The sequence below is a fragment of the Anomaloglossus baeobatrachus genome, chromosome 1 (genome assembly GCF_048569485.1).
Source record: "Anomaloglossus baeobatrachus isolate aAnoBae1 chromosome 1, aAnoBae1.hap1, whole genome shotgun sequence".
NCBI classification, from domain to species: Eukaryota; Metazoa; Chordata; class Amphibia; order Anura; family Aromobatidae; genus Anomaloglossus; species Anomaloglossus baeobatrachus.
The window spans coordinates 342302653-342317845 of NC_134353.1; the positions used below are offsets into that span (position 1 = coordinate 342302653).

At 45.4% G+C, this 15193-nt stretch overlaps 1 protein-coding gene across 5 annotated transcripts in view; it reads right to left on the reverse strand.

Annotated features, from left to right (window-relative positions):
- Nucleotides 1–15193, reverse strand: part of EPHA5 (EPH receptor A5) — a 641576-nt gene that overhangs the window by 565760 nt on the left and 60623 nt on the right. For all 5 annotated transcript variants that reach the window (XM_075352357.1, XM_075352380.1, XM_075352348.1 and 2 more), the window contains exon 2: nt 4469–4533. In XM_075352357.1, coding sequence (XP_075208472.1) covers nt 4469–4533 — 65 coding nt within the window. The remainder of the gene's footprint in view (nt 1–4468; nt 4534–15193) is intronic.

The window sequence follows — 15193 nt, forward strand, 5'->3', positions numbered from 1 at the left end:
ATGTATAAAGGACGGGTGGATAGGGCGAAGCTACAAATTACATCAGAAAGGAAGATCACAGCCCATTACTGTAATTTATTTCCCTATACAGTCTCCAGGGACTGGGAGTGTAGGAAGTTTTCTTTACCAATGTAATCTCTGGGACCATTATGTGCACTGGATGCTGCAGCTATTGCCAAGCAAACTCACAATAGCAGGTATTAGCCCTTCTTATACTGGAGTGTCCTGGACTACAGTCCCAAGAAGCAAGTGTTTCTATTTGTAACCTAGAAAAAAAGGAGTACCAGATAAAAACTGATTGAGTGAGCAAGAAAGGAGAGAAGGGGGGAATAACATGGCCAGAAGAAGGTGACAGTGAGTCTCCATTATACAATTCAAAGAGCCTTATATTGGAGGCACAGAGGACATAAACTCACTCAGATAGAAGGTACTCCTGGAGCATCATTGCATTTTTAGATTAACCAGATTTTTAAAAGTCACCCCCTGTATCCAGGCCCATCTCAGAAAAGCATCCTGCCTACACTCCTCCTGAGCCCATTCACCTGAACAAGTGATGGGCAGTATGGTTTTTTTGGGCTCCTTACTAAACAGATCCTTATAAAACATGTATTCTTGCACAGATGAACACATATCTATATATATAATTGCCTTATTCTGTCTGTCTGTCTGTCTTGCTCCAAAATTGTGTCACCGTGACAGTGTCGTTACAGTGACAACTGTCGGATTGGCCGCTGGGCTCAGCCTGGCCCCGCCCCCCCATGGATTGGCCGCTCGCCTCGGCCTGGCCCCGCCCCCCGCATGGATTAGCGCTCGCCCCGGCCCTCCTCACGCATCGCCAGCTCCAGCGTACACCGGCTCACGGTACACATGTGCATGGAGCCGGCATACGCTGAGCCTCGCCCGGTCGCCCCCGCCACACATTGGCACACTCGGCCCCGCCCCCGGCGGACATAACCTTGTGATGCTGGGATCGTGAAGGAGCCGTTGTACGCTGGTAACCATGATACACATCGCGTAACTATAGGAAGCGCTTCCCTTAGTTACCCGATGTGTATCATAGTTACCAGCGTACACCGGCTCCCGATACACATGTGCAGGGAGCTGGCATACGCTGAAGCCGTGCCCGCTCAGCCCCGCCCCTGGCAAACGTTGCCACGCTCGGACCCGCCCCCGGCGGCCCCAGCATGGGGGATGGAGCACGATAGCGGGTGTGCAGCATGGAGGATGGAGCACGATTGGGGGTGTGCAGCATGGAGGATGGAGCACTATGGGGGGTGTGAAGAATGGAGGATGGAGCACAATGGGGGGTGCGCAGCATGGGAGATGTAGCACGATGGGGGGTGCGCAGCATGGGAGATGGAGTACGATGGAAGGGGTGTGCAGCATGGAGGATGGAGCACGATGGGGGTGCGCAGCATGGGCGATGTAGCATGATGGGGGGTGCGCAGCATGGGGGATGGAGCACGATGGGGGGTGCGTAGCATGGGAGATGGAGCACGATGGGGGGTGCGCAGCATGGGAGATGGAGCACGATGAGGGGTGTGCAGCATGGGGGATGGAGCACGATGAGGGGTGTGCAGCATGGTGGATGTAGCATGATGGGGGGTGTGCAGCATGGAGGATGGAGCACGATGGGGGGTGCGCAGCATGGGAGATGTAGCACGATGGGAGGTGCGCAGAATGGGGGATGGAGCACAATGGGGGTTGTGCAGCATGGGAGATGGAGCACGATGGGGAGTGCGCAGCATGGGGGATGGAGCACGATGAGGGGTGCTCAGCATGGAGGATGGAGCACGATGAGGGGTGCGCAGCATGGGGGATGGAGCTCGATGGGGGGTGCGCAGCATGGGTGATGGAGTACAATAGGGGGTGCGCAGCATGGGGGATGGAGCATGATGGGGGGTGCGCAGCATGGGGGATGGAGCACGATGAGGGGTGCGCAGCATGGGGGATGGAGCACGATGGGGGGTGCGCAGCATGGGGGATGGAGCACGATGGGGGTGCGCAGCATGGAGGATGGAACGCGATGGGGGATGCGCAGCATGGGGGATGGAGCACGATGAGGGGTGCGCAGCATGGGGGATGGATCACGATGAGGGGTGCACACCTCCCCACAAAACACACACACACACCACCACATGCACACCACACAACACACCACACACACACTGGGAACCACAAACACTTTCCTACACAGACACCCACACACACACAGACAACGCCGCACACACACAACACCCAACACACAAACACCGCGGCATACATAAATATACGCACATACCGCGTAACACACACACTGCACAAAACATACCTCCCCCCAAAACACACACACGCACTCCACACCCACACAAACTGCGCAACACACACAGCATCACACACACAGAATGCTGCAGACACACAGCGCTCCACAAACAACGCAACACACACAACGCAACACACATACAACACCACTCTCACACACCCCCACACCCAGACAACACCCAGAACATTAAGGGGTACTTTGCACGCTGCGACATCGCAGGCCGATGCTGTGATGCCTAACGCGATAGTCCCCGCCCCCGTCGCAGCAGCGATATCCTAGTGATAGCTGCCGTAGCGAACATTATCGCTACGGCAGCTTCACATGGAGTCACCTGTCCTGCGACCGTCGCTCTGGCCGGCGACCCGCCTCCTTGTTAAGGGGGCGGGTCGTGCGGCGTCATAGCGACGTCACACGGCAGGCGGCCAATCGGAGCGGAGGGGCGGAGATGAGTGGGATGTAAACATCCCACCCACCTCCTTCCTTCCGCATATCCTATGGAAGCCGCAGTGACGCCGGTAGGAGATGTTCCTCGCTCCTGCGGCTTCACACACAGCGATGTGTGCTGCCGCAGGAGCGAGGAACAACATCGGACTGTCACGTCAGCGTAATTATGGATTACGCCGACGCTGCACCGATGATACGATTACGACGCTTTTGCGCTCGTTAATCGTATCATTGAGCCTTTACACACTACGATGTCGCATGCGATGCCGGAAGTGCGTCATTTTCAATTTGACCCCACCGACATCGCACCTGCGATGTCGTAGTGTGCAAAGCCCGCCTTACAGTGCCCTACACAAACACTTGGCAACTACACACAACAACATCTATATATATAACAAAAATCATACATTAACTACACAATATGTAAATTCTAGAATACCCGATGCGTTAGAATCGGGCCACCTTCTAGTATAATACAAAATCACAGCATTGCAATGCGGTTGAAACCCTACCCATCTGTAGCCAGTCCATGTCTGGGGTTTGAGCTCCATCGGCAGGTGAACACCGCCATTATCATTAAATGGTTCTCATTGGTGTGCCAGATCCCATCAATCACAGAAAGTAGGCTTTTTGTACCAGTTGATGCCTAACAACCCATTACCAATATGAAAGCTCCCCAAGCTGGATCTTGATGTTAACCATAGATTTCCTACAACAAGGAATAATCAATGCTTGGACTTGTTTTTTTTTATGGAGTTATTGAGAAAACTGTGAGTGTGTACTAAGCTCTGAAATGAGATATATACAAAGTGTACTCTGGTCTGGGGTCAGTTAAATGGAGGGGGGTTGCTATATCTTAAATGATTCTAGTCTAGGTGCTTTTATACATTGACTGAGGGCTGTTTTCTTTCAGTGTCTTAACTTACATTGGGGTCTGGGTCAATATTTTAGGGACGTGTAAGGGTCTATATTTATTTTGAAGGTCTGGGTTTTATATTTACTTAGGGTATCTAGTAGGTGCGGTCCATATTTGTTTATGGGGTCTAGCACATAGAGACCTTTTTTGGTGATGAACATTTTTATACTCTTGTTTCATCAAGAGTCAACCTACAACAAAAAGCCTTAAAGTATGTCATCACATGACATATAGTTCTTCCTCCGAATCCTTGGCAATAACGTACATATCAATACATTCACTTATTTTTACCTATCCCAGTTTACAGACAATGCTACCCCTGCTACAAATCTTTACACCTTTACTCATTTATACCCATCCCGGTCTATACACAACTTAAATATTTAATATTAATCAGGACCTTCTATAGACTTAAACTATGGCCGTATTCCCTGTATGGTAAAAAGAGAAAAAATGTAACGTGCTCGCTAATACTGTTTTCTGTCTCACAGCAAGAAGTAAATTCCATCATGGAACGAACTCAGTAAAAGCTTATTTTTTTTTCTACCAAGGAAACAAACCAGTAATTTGTCTCAGAACGTAGAGGAAAAAAAATCAAAGAAAAAGCATTTGACACTCTCTGACAGATGCATCATGTACAACATAACTGCGGCAAATTATGGGAATCGCACAAAAGAACATTTAAATAAAAATTTTAGCTCTCAGCTAGTACAAAAAACAATAAATGTACATATTTTTACAATTTTTAAACAACCTTTTTACATGTACAGTACATTGTTATATTTTTGCATTATGAAATGCCTTACCCCATTTTTAGGATATGCTACCCATCCAAGGTCACCCATGACAGAGCGAGAATCCAGTAAATTCACTGCAAAGAAAAATAAATAAATTAATTTTGTGTTTCATATTCAGTTTTTAAGATAATCATAATCATAATAATAATAATAATAATAATAATACCTATTTATTGGTCATCATTTAATTATCTATGGCCTGTTTAATAACAGTAAGATTAAACTGTATTGTCAACTTAATCTCTTATGACCATTGTAAGGTTAAAACCAATATATTCAGCAGTTTAGTAGGATGAATCATCTAATAAAGTCACCAAAACTGTTTCACGCATAATTTTATATAATATGATATCCCAACTTGATGTCTATGCAAGTCAATTTAATTGGAAAAGGCTTCTTCTTGCCTGGAGTCATCATTCACATTTTTCTGTGCAATATCAGCCATTTCCATGTAAGTGACCTTAGGAGAAGGTTAGTTTAGGGCAATTGAGTTGACAGTTATCGCCACTTGACATCCCTACTATCTAGTATGTTTAGCTCAGACAGACATTTTAGACAGTAACTTGTCTAATCTCTCTGGCTTTAGAGCGTCTGGACAAAAGACCGCTGAGATGTGATAGATCTCCATCTGCTCCAGTGTCTATGGTCACCTTTCTAATTCCTAATGGGATGTTAATAAAATTTGATGCTATCGACACTTCACTGCCTTAGGCTATGTGCACACGCTGCGTTTTTTTGACGCTGCGTTTTTGTGCGTTTTTGGCCGCTAAAAACGCACAAAAACGCACCTGCGTCGAAAAAACGCACGCGTTTTGCCGCGATTTGGTGCGTTTTTTTGCTGCGTTTTGCTGCGTTTTTGCTCACTGCGTCCTTATGCGTTTTTTATCAGTGAACAAAAAAAAAAAAAGGTCTGATGTCATTTCCTTCTTCAATGTGTTCTTCATTCTCCACTAGTGTATGCAGAAGAGCAGACAGCTGCAGAACTACAAGGCTCAGCATCCTCGATCCAATAGTGTATGCAGGACAGCAGACAGCAGCTGTCGAACTACAAGGCTCAGCATCCTCCATCCAATAGTGTATGCAGGAGAGCAGACAGCAGCTGTCGAACTACAAGGCTCAGCATCCTCCTTCCAGGACTGTATGCAGGATTTCTCTGCCCCCCCAAAAAAAAAAAATGACGTGGGCTTCGCCATATTTTTGTATGCTAGCCGGGTACAGCAGGCAGGTACGGGCTGCCCCCAACCCCCAGCTGCCTATTTGTACCCGGCTGGGAACCAAAAATATAGGGAAGCCCTTTTTTTTTAAATTATTTCATGAATTTCATGAAATAATTTAAAAAAAAAAATGACGTGAGCTTCGCCCCATTTTTGAGTCCAGCCGGGTACAACTAGGCAGCTGGGGATTGGAATCCACAGTGCAGGGTGCCCATGCTTTCTGGGCACCCCCGCTGTGAATTGCAGTCCCGCAGCCACCCCAGAAAATGGCGCTTTCATAGAAGCGCCATCTTCTGGCGCTGTATCCAACTCTTCCGGCTGCCCTGATGCCGGGTGGCTAGCCAGGTAATAATGGAGTTAGGGCTAGCTGTATATTATCAGCTAGCCCTAAGCCCGAAATTCATGGTGTCACGCCAATATTAGACATGGCCACCATGAATTTCTAGTAAAGATAAAAAAAAAACACAACACAGAAAAATATTTTTATTAGAAATAAAACACAACACAATTAGTGACTCCATCTTTATTGAAATAAACCCCCCTCCGCAGTAATCCTGGGTCAGGGTCCCGCGCCGTCCAATCAGGATCCAATATCATCTGATCGGTTTGCTGGAAGGCAAAGCGATCAGATGATGTGTCAGGTTAAAGGATGTGAATCCCATCACACATCAGCTGATTGTATAAAAGCCGATTATACAATCAGCAGATGCATCAGTAGAAAAAAAAAAAAATAATACTCACTTATGTGCTGAATTACCGGCAGCTCCTGCAGCGATGGGGCGGGAGTCTGATCCTGTCCGATCGCTGCAGCAGCTGCCGGTAATCAGGGATGAAGTCTCCTGACGCATCCGCTGATACCGGCCGGGCGCCCGCGTCAGCCCGAGACTCGATCAGCTGATGCGTCAGGTGACTGCATCAGGTGATCCATCGCCAGGTCCTGCAAGCAAGGTCCTGCCCCGGGGAGACTGCACACAGCCGGAGCGGGAGCGGCGATACCGTGACAGGAGCTGGGAGCGGGCATGGCACCGGGAGGCTGCAGACAGGTGAGTATAACTTTTTTTTTTTTTATTCTACTGTTAACTTTTGTTTTCGCAGCCGCTTCCACCTCCTGCCTGTACATGGCGCCGCACGGCAGCATACATGCACAGGACGGGAGATGGACGCGGCGGTGACGGTACCGGGAGGATTCATGCTTCTGTCTATACTGACAGAAGGAATCCTCTTCCTGTACACGTCACTTTACTACCCACCTCCTGTGCTTATAGCTGCGTTTTTGGTCTTAGAAACGCACCAAAACGCAGCTATTTGCGTTTCTCATTGCGTCTTTCAACATCCCATTGAACTCAATGGATGAAAAGCGCAGTGAAAAACGCGGGAATAATTAACATGCTGTGTTTTTGTGGTCACCACAAAAACGCAGCTGAAAAAAAACGCTGTGTGGGGACAGCAAAAATGAAAACTCATAGACTTTGCTGGGGAAGCAAAGTCATGCAGTTTTGAGGCCAAAAACGCACCCGAAAAACGCGCAAAAACGCCGAGAAAAACGCACCGTGTGCACATAGCCTTAAGGCCCAGTCACACACAACGACTTATCAGCGATCCTGAAAATGATGCGATCTGTTAAGGATCGCAGGTAAGTCGCTGGGAGGTCGCTGGTGAGATGTCACACAGTCAGATCTTACCAGCGATGCAGGAACGATACAGGTCGCAGTAGCGACCTGTATAACGATCTCAGCAGTCACTGTGGCCCTGTCACACAGTGTCAAACACAGCGACGTGTCCTGCCCAGCAGGACATCACCTTTGAAGAAAATGGCCTGGACCATTCTGCAACGACTAGCGATCTCACAGCAGGGGCCTGATCGCTGGTAGCTGTCACACATAATAAGATCGCTAACGGGATCGCTACTGCATCACGGAAACCGTGACTCAGCAGCGATCTCGCTAGCGATTTCGTTATGTGTGAGGGTACCTTTACTTTTGACTCTCCATTAGACCCTGGCCCAATCTAAACACAAGTTTATTAAACACATTATAAAATTGCTTTGATTTGTTGAATACCCAAGCCTCCATCATGAATAGCCATTTTATAACTTGTTTGCAAGCCATTTTCTCAAAGGCTTGTCTATTTATACCAATGATGGATGTGATGCTCAATCAAGGTCATACCATAATTTAGCCCTTCAGGTCAAATTTCTAGTGGTTTCCCCCCTGCACTGACTCACTACAATTGCTTTCCATGGTCTTAGGGGTGCTTCACACACAGCGAGCTCACTGCCGAGATCGCTGCTGAGTCACGCTTTTTGTGACGCAGCAGTGACCTCATTAGCGATCTCGCTGTGTGTGACAATGAGCAGCGATCTGGCCCCTGCTGCGAGATCGCTGCTCGTTACACACAGCCCTGGTTCGTTTTCTTCAAAGCCGCTCTCCTGCTGTGACACACAGATCTCTGTGTGTGACAGCAAGAGAGCGACAAATGAAGCGAGCAGGGAGCAGGAGCCGGCGTCTGACAGCTGAGGTAAGCTGTATCCAAGATAAACATCGGGTAACCAAGGTGGTTACCCGATATTTACCTTAGTTACCAGCCTCTGCAGCTCTCACGCTGCCTGTGCTGCCGGCTCCGGCTCTCTGCACATATAGCTGCTGTACACATCGGGTTAATTAACCCGATGTGTACAGCAGCTAGGAGAGCAAGGAGCCAGCGCTAAGCAGTGTGCGCGGCTCCCTGCTCTCTGCACATGTAGCTGCATTACACATCGGGTTAATTAACCCGATGTGTACTGTAGCTAGGAGAGCAAGGAGCCAGCGCTCAGTGTGCGCGGCTCCCTGCTCCCTGCTCACACTGGTAACTAATGTAAACATCGGGTAACCATACCCGATGTTTACCTTAGTTACCAGTCTCCGCAGCTTCCAGACGGCGGCTCCGTGCAATCTCAGCGTCGCTTGCACGTCGCTGCTGGCTGGGGGCTGTTCACTGGTCGCTGGTGAGATCTGCCTGTTTGACAGCTCACCAGCGACCATGTAGCGATGCAGCAGCGATCCTGACCAGGTCAGATCGCTGGTCGGATCGCTGCTGCATCGCTAAGTGTGAAGGTACCCTTATTCCACAACTTGTATGGAACATGTAATCGGAATGTGTGTAGGAGTCGTAAATTACTCATGAATTGATAAGGGAAAAGCTTGTTGTTTGTTACACTTGACAAATGGCATGTATTACACATGAAAGATAACACTTTTAGGTCACCAGGACAAAAGAAAAGGTTTATTTCAGCACGCCTGAGAAATTAGCTGTATTACTGTAATTCATTCACAGAATACTATTGAGGCTGTAACAGGAATTAGCATTTCACCTATTGACGCAATAATGGGATAGTACTTTTTTTTTTTCAAATTTCTCTCAACTCTATTTTGTACTATTTCAAGGTTTTCCCATGATTTTTAGTTCTGCCATATAATGCAAATATATATATATATATATATATATATATATATACACATATATATATATATATATATATGTATATATATATATATATATATATATATATATATTTTTCTGATTGGTTATACATTGACTATTTAGCTTACTACAAATGAATTACTCTTTATTGGCAATGTGGAAAGTTGGACGTGGCTATTTCTTTGTTTTTACAGTTCCTTCAAAGGATTGTCTCAATTTCTTTTGTACCGTACTCAAAATTGCTAATTTCTTGTAGAGCTTCTTATTTAAAATACCCTCCATTCTTAAATTTCTATTGTACAGCTCAATTCCTATTCCACTGAACTCCTTGTGTCTTATAGTGATCAGTTATGTGGGTATTGAGTGATTGAGTGCGCGGGCTCCATACTTTAGTGTGGGATCATGCTGCTCAGAAGCTGGCTAAATTGGTGGATCTGATGAACCTAAGTGCCCTTGCGCCTCTCCAACACTACAAAAGCCAAGCTGCATCCACTAGCATGGGAGAGTGCACATTGTAGACCAGTGGTGTGACCATGCACTGGACCAAACTGTCTTCAGAAGCACACCAACCCCAGCAAAGTCGGGAGGGGTGCTCTCTGAAAAAAATAAGTTGAGATAACTCTTTTTAAGGAAGAGTGAGAGAACTTGAGAAGTCACTTTACCAATGCAAAGATCATGAAGTGTAATAAATTACCCTCAAATTAAGTCACATGCTACATATGAAGCTCGTTTATATGGTAGGGTGACAAATCACTGATCCAGGTAAGGATTTATTAAATATGGGCTTATGAGAACTCATCTTAGAGAATCTGCAGCTGCCAGAATATGGAAGATTGTTTAATGTTACTGTGACGCCCTGGGCAAGCCAGGGGTCACAGGTCATGCACCAACACACCCTACATCCCAGCTAGGAACACCTAAGCTAAACTAAAATCCTTGTTGCCTTCCTCCAGAGGCTGATGTTCACACCAGGGGATGGGCCAGGCGGTTGGCTCCGCCCACCGAGGAGTTCACAGCTCTGGAGGCGGGAAGAACCAGGCAGATAGAGTTTGGAGGAGGAAGTGGAAGGAGTGGAAGATTAGCCCAGGCAGGGCTCGAGTGAGAGAAAGCTCAGGGAAGAGCTAGAGTGTGGAGTGAAGAAAAGGAAGGAAAGTGGTAAAGGAGGAAAGCAAGAGTGGTGACAGGAAATAAAGAGAGTGGAAAGCCTGAAGTTGGTCCAGCTGTGTGCAGGACCGGGTCAGCAAGGTCAGCAACGACGGTGACTGTCCAGAGGGGTGACTGTTCGGGAGTTCCTGGAAGGACCGCGGACGGGGAGTGACCCGGCGGTCTGGAGCAGCGTGCAAAGGACAGTCAGCACCAGGGCAGGGGCCTCTCGGACCCCGGTAAGGCTAGGAGTCGCCATAATTTGCCGAATCCGTCAGTGAAGGGGACGTCGATCCCCCAACAACCAAGTCCCGATTGAAGGCAACAGTCCAACCATTAAGGAGGAACACCGCCACCGCCAAGGCACCAGTTCCTCAGGGCCAGCGTCTGCGGGCAAAGTAGAGCTCCTCCGGTCCAGCTTGAAGCCGGGAAGCGGGTTACCGGTGGGGACCCATCGCTATCAACTAAGAAAGATCAGGTGCAGGTCAGAGGGACATCACCGTTACCTACTGGGAGAGCAAGTGCAGCCGTCCGTGGGAACCGTCTTTCCAGCCGTGTGGTTTACCGTAAAGCTGTGTCAACGTCTCAGGCTGAGTGAGTACCACAGTGCCGCAAGGCACAGCGCTGCTCCCGCGTCCCTGCGCCCACCAGGCTCTGCATCTCCCATCTCATCACCGGGCCCCGGGATCACCAACCCCTACCCACGGAGGGGCAACGCAACACCTGGCTGCTCCACATCACCATCCCCGGGATCCCCATATTGAGCAGCGGTGGTGAAATCACCACAACCGTGGGTGGTGTCACGGACAATAAACTATCCCCACACCCAACAACCCCCCTTTCACTCACGGGCGAGGAGTGCCGCTCGAGAACCCCCGGGATTCGGCCCACAGCTCGAGCCACCACTGAGCAGCAGCCGCCGGACCCAAGCAGAAGGGGTGAGCGTAGTGTGCTGACACCCTCCTCCCCGCCCGCGACATTACCAAATTATCATCTGACTTGTTTTATGCCATTTTCTTTTAATTTTATGTATTTTAAGTGTTAGACAATGTAACTGGTCTATGTGTTCATCAGAATAAATATTCCAATGTTAGGCCAATAATTATGGTTTCTGAATCTAACAAGTCTAAAATGTTGGGTTTAATATTTTAATTACCAATTATTAGATGCTAAAAATACTACTAGAGAAAATTAGAGCATCTAGAAACAAATATATAATGTCCTATATTTTTGAACATTGTCAACAGTGTTAGCAGGATCCCATTGTATTGAAAGAATAAAGGGATCGGGGTTTAAGTACATCTATAATGCAGATTACAGTCTGCCCTAATGAGAAAGTTTTCCCTAGTGATCCTGAGTGTCGATCGACTGGATCAATATTCAGAATAAGATTTTTCTCATTCACATAAGTATTTATGTTTTTTCTTCTAACAAAAGCATCAAAGCCTTATATTTGAACCATGGTCTGTTCCGTCTGTGACCAGCTCCTAGGGTAAGCTGTTCCACAGATTAATACTTCTTATGGTAAAAAAGCCTTGTCTCCCATAGAGAGTGAACTTTGCCTGAAGACACACAGCACAAAGGCTGTCAGTCAAGCAGGATAGTGCAACACTGGGTGGGGAATAGAGCTGGAATGACGGAGACTTCAGATCCTTCTATGTCCATCATTCTTCCTCAGCTTGTGTAAAGAGAAGATAAACAAGCACTGAATGACTTGAATATTGTCAGTCGAGCTCATTTAATGACCTGAACTCATCCCGTGTAAATGCAACCTAAAGGTTTGTAAATGTTTGAGTGTAATGGAGCAATATGTTAGCATTTAGGGCTCCATTTTGAACTTTTTCTCTGGGCCAAACAGAACAATATATTCTAAATGTCATTTTTTTCATTAATGGCCTTCCTAAGAGTAGATATAAGCAATATAAGGTTTAATTTTTGTCATTTATACTTGTTACTTATAGCAATACATTTTGCAGTTGATTGACCAGTATAGATGAGAAGCTCTCCCATTTATCATTTCCATCACTATCATTATCTGACAGTAGTTGCTTCCAGTTGTTGTCCTGAATCAAAGTGCAGAAACAGGCCTTTTAAAATATATTTTCCCTCCCTGTCTGAGTATGTTTTTCACAGTTTAAGAGAAATTAAATAATATTGTAATCAATGGTATTAAGGTTTCTGAAAATAGTGACACTTCCTACAGTCTCTACATTGTAGGAAATGACCAAATTCAACAGAATATCACTTTTTTGGGGGTCTCTCAAAAACTGACCGATAAAATTATCCTGCAACAAGCTGAGAAAATGTTCTCCTACATACAGATGAACAAGAACCATCACCAAGTCATTGTCTGGGTAGTTAAAAATCTTGCATAATGAATACTGTAATAGCCTATGCAGTTCACACCATCATATTATGCTATCGACCTTCCAACTCCTCAGTGATGTTGGGGGGCGTGTAGATTGCACCAAAAATTAGATTTGCAATGTTTATCTCGCTTTGTTATTCCACCCACAAGGTTTCACAATCATCCTCCCACATTGCCTCTGTGTTACTCACTTTCATATCACTCCTAACATGTAGACACGTTCCTCCTCATTTCGTATTTGACCTGTCTTTCTGAAAGAAGCATATATCCGGGAAGATTTACAGCCTAATCATGTGAAGAAAAATATACAGTGTTCTGCCTTCGAAATCTTAACTACATCAATCTGTTCCTTCAGTACCATAGACTCAAGATCTTTTCTTGCTAGACTCCAGGCTTTTGTATACATACACTTTAGACTTATATCCAGTTTACCACATTCACTTTAAGAAATGCAAATTCCTGAAATTTTGTGGGCTGTTTTGTCTTCATTGTTCAATTACAACATATGGATGTCTATAGAGCCCTAGTCATTCCCCCATATTGCAATTCTCCACACTTCTCCACAGCTAAATCTGACCCCTCTCTAACCTATGTATCCCTTCTCTACTTTGTCTTCCCTCTTTGTCCTTAGTTTAAACACTTCACCACCCTACTAGAATGCTATCCTCTAATAGAGTAGACCCCCTTACATTCAGGTGCAATATATCTGTGGAATACAGAATTTACAGATGGCACCAAACATAAGACATGCATTTAACTACCTAAGCTTCTGCTGTTTCACCTATGTTATGAATGGTACTACCTTGAAGGTTTTTTCCTTCATTTTGCAGTTTAATTCTTTAAAATTAAATATATTTTTTAACCCAAGGACCTATCATATATTCTGTCATTGGCTCCCATGTGGATTTTGACAGTTGGACCAGCCTCCCTCGGGAGTTTATATATGTGTATGGGTATGGAGGCCTAAGTTTTGTTATCAGAGATCTATTTAAAAAAGGAGACTCAGCATTTTTGTCTATAAACCCTCTCACTACCTTTGACGTACCTATACGTCCAAGGCCGTGTCTGTCCCTTTAATGCGGGCTCATGCAGCTAGACCTCATATTTTCCAGCGCATGTCGGCTGATTTGATCTGCCGACATGTGCAGGTAACAGCAGTGGGTGGATGGGAGATGCACCCACACCTGCTAACTAGTTAAAACCCACTGTGACTGGGTGTCGATGGGTATTCATAACAGCATAGGTCATCTGATGACCCCTGTCACTGTTATGATGGAACTCCTGGGAATGCCGACAGAGCGCTAGCATTTACTGGAGATCAGCATTTTTGCTGTTCAGAGGGATGCTGAAGCATCGCTCTGAACAGCAGAAGCGATCAGACAGTATCAACTTCAAGTGTCCTAAGGGGATTAGTGAAATCAATAAAAAGTTTTAAAAATAAGGGAAAAAAAAGTAAAAAGGTAAAAACAAAATTTTAGAAAATCTCAAAAAAGAAAAAAGAAACTAAAAGTTTAGTTCACCCCCAATTTGCCCCATGGAAAATAAAACAATTACAAATTTTTAAAAAATACATATATTTAGAATAACCAGGTTCAGAAATGCTCAATCTATGAAAATATAAAATTAATCTGATCGGTAAAAAGGGCGTAGTGAGAAAAAAAACAAAACGCCAGAATTGAAGTTTTTTTAACACCATAACATTGCAATAAAATGCAATAAGAGGTGACGAAAACATCACATCTATCCCAAAATTGGTATAATTAAAAATGGCAGCTCAACAGGCAAAAAATAAGCTCTCACACAGCCCGAGATCCCAAAAAATGAGAACGCTACAGGTCTCGGAAAAAGGCGACAAAAGCGCAATTCTTTTTTTTTTTGCATATTTCTGATATTTTTTTGCACCATTAAGTAAAAATTAAACTATACATGTTTGGTATCTGCGAACTTGTAGTGACATAGGAAATCATACTGTCTGGTAAGGTTTACCATATAGTAAATGAAAACACCAAAAGAGAATTGTAGAATTGAACATTTTCTACTGCAGTTTTTAATTTTTTTCCACATTTTTCAGTGCAATGTGAGGCAGAATGAAAGGTGTCATTCAAAAGTACAACTCATCCCACAAAAAAGCAAACCCTCATATGGCTATATTGAAGGAAAATTAAAGTTTATAGCTCTTGGAAGAAGTGTAGAAAAAACAAAAAATGGAAAACGCCAGGTGGTGAAGGGGTTAAACCCACTAAACTATACATGTGATGTATTGCAAGTGCATTAAAACTTATGGATTTAACAGTTACCACAATTGTTCAGGTCCTCTTCAGTCCCCTGTGACTTGAACATTGACTTGCTAGCTCACACAGGAGTCTATGCTTGGGGCAGAAGTCACTTTATTAATAAAATTCCATGGGACTGTGGATATTTGTTTTTGGATCTCATGGACTTGCACTGGAAAAGAAACACTTTCCACAAACATCGTAAGAAATCAAAGATGAGGACCAGTCACATGAGCTAGAAGAGGACCGTAGCTGCTCCATAAACTAAAGAAGATGG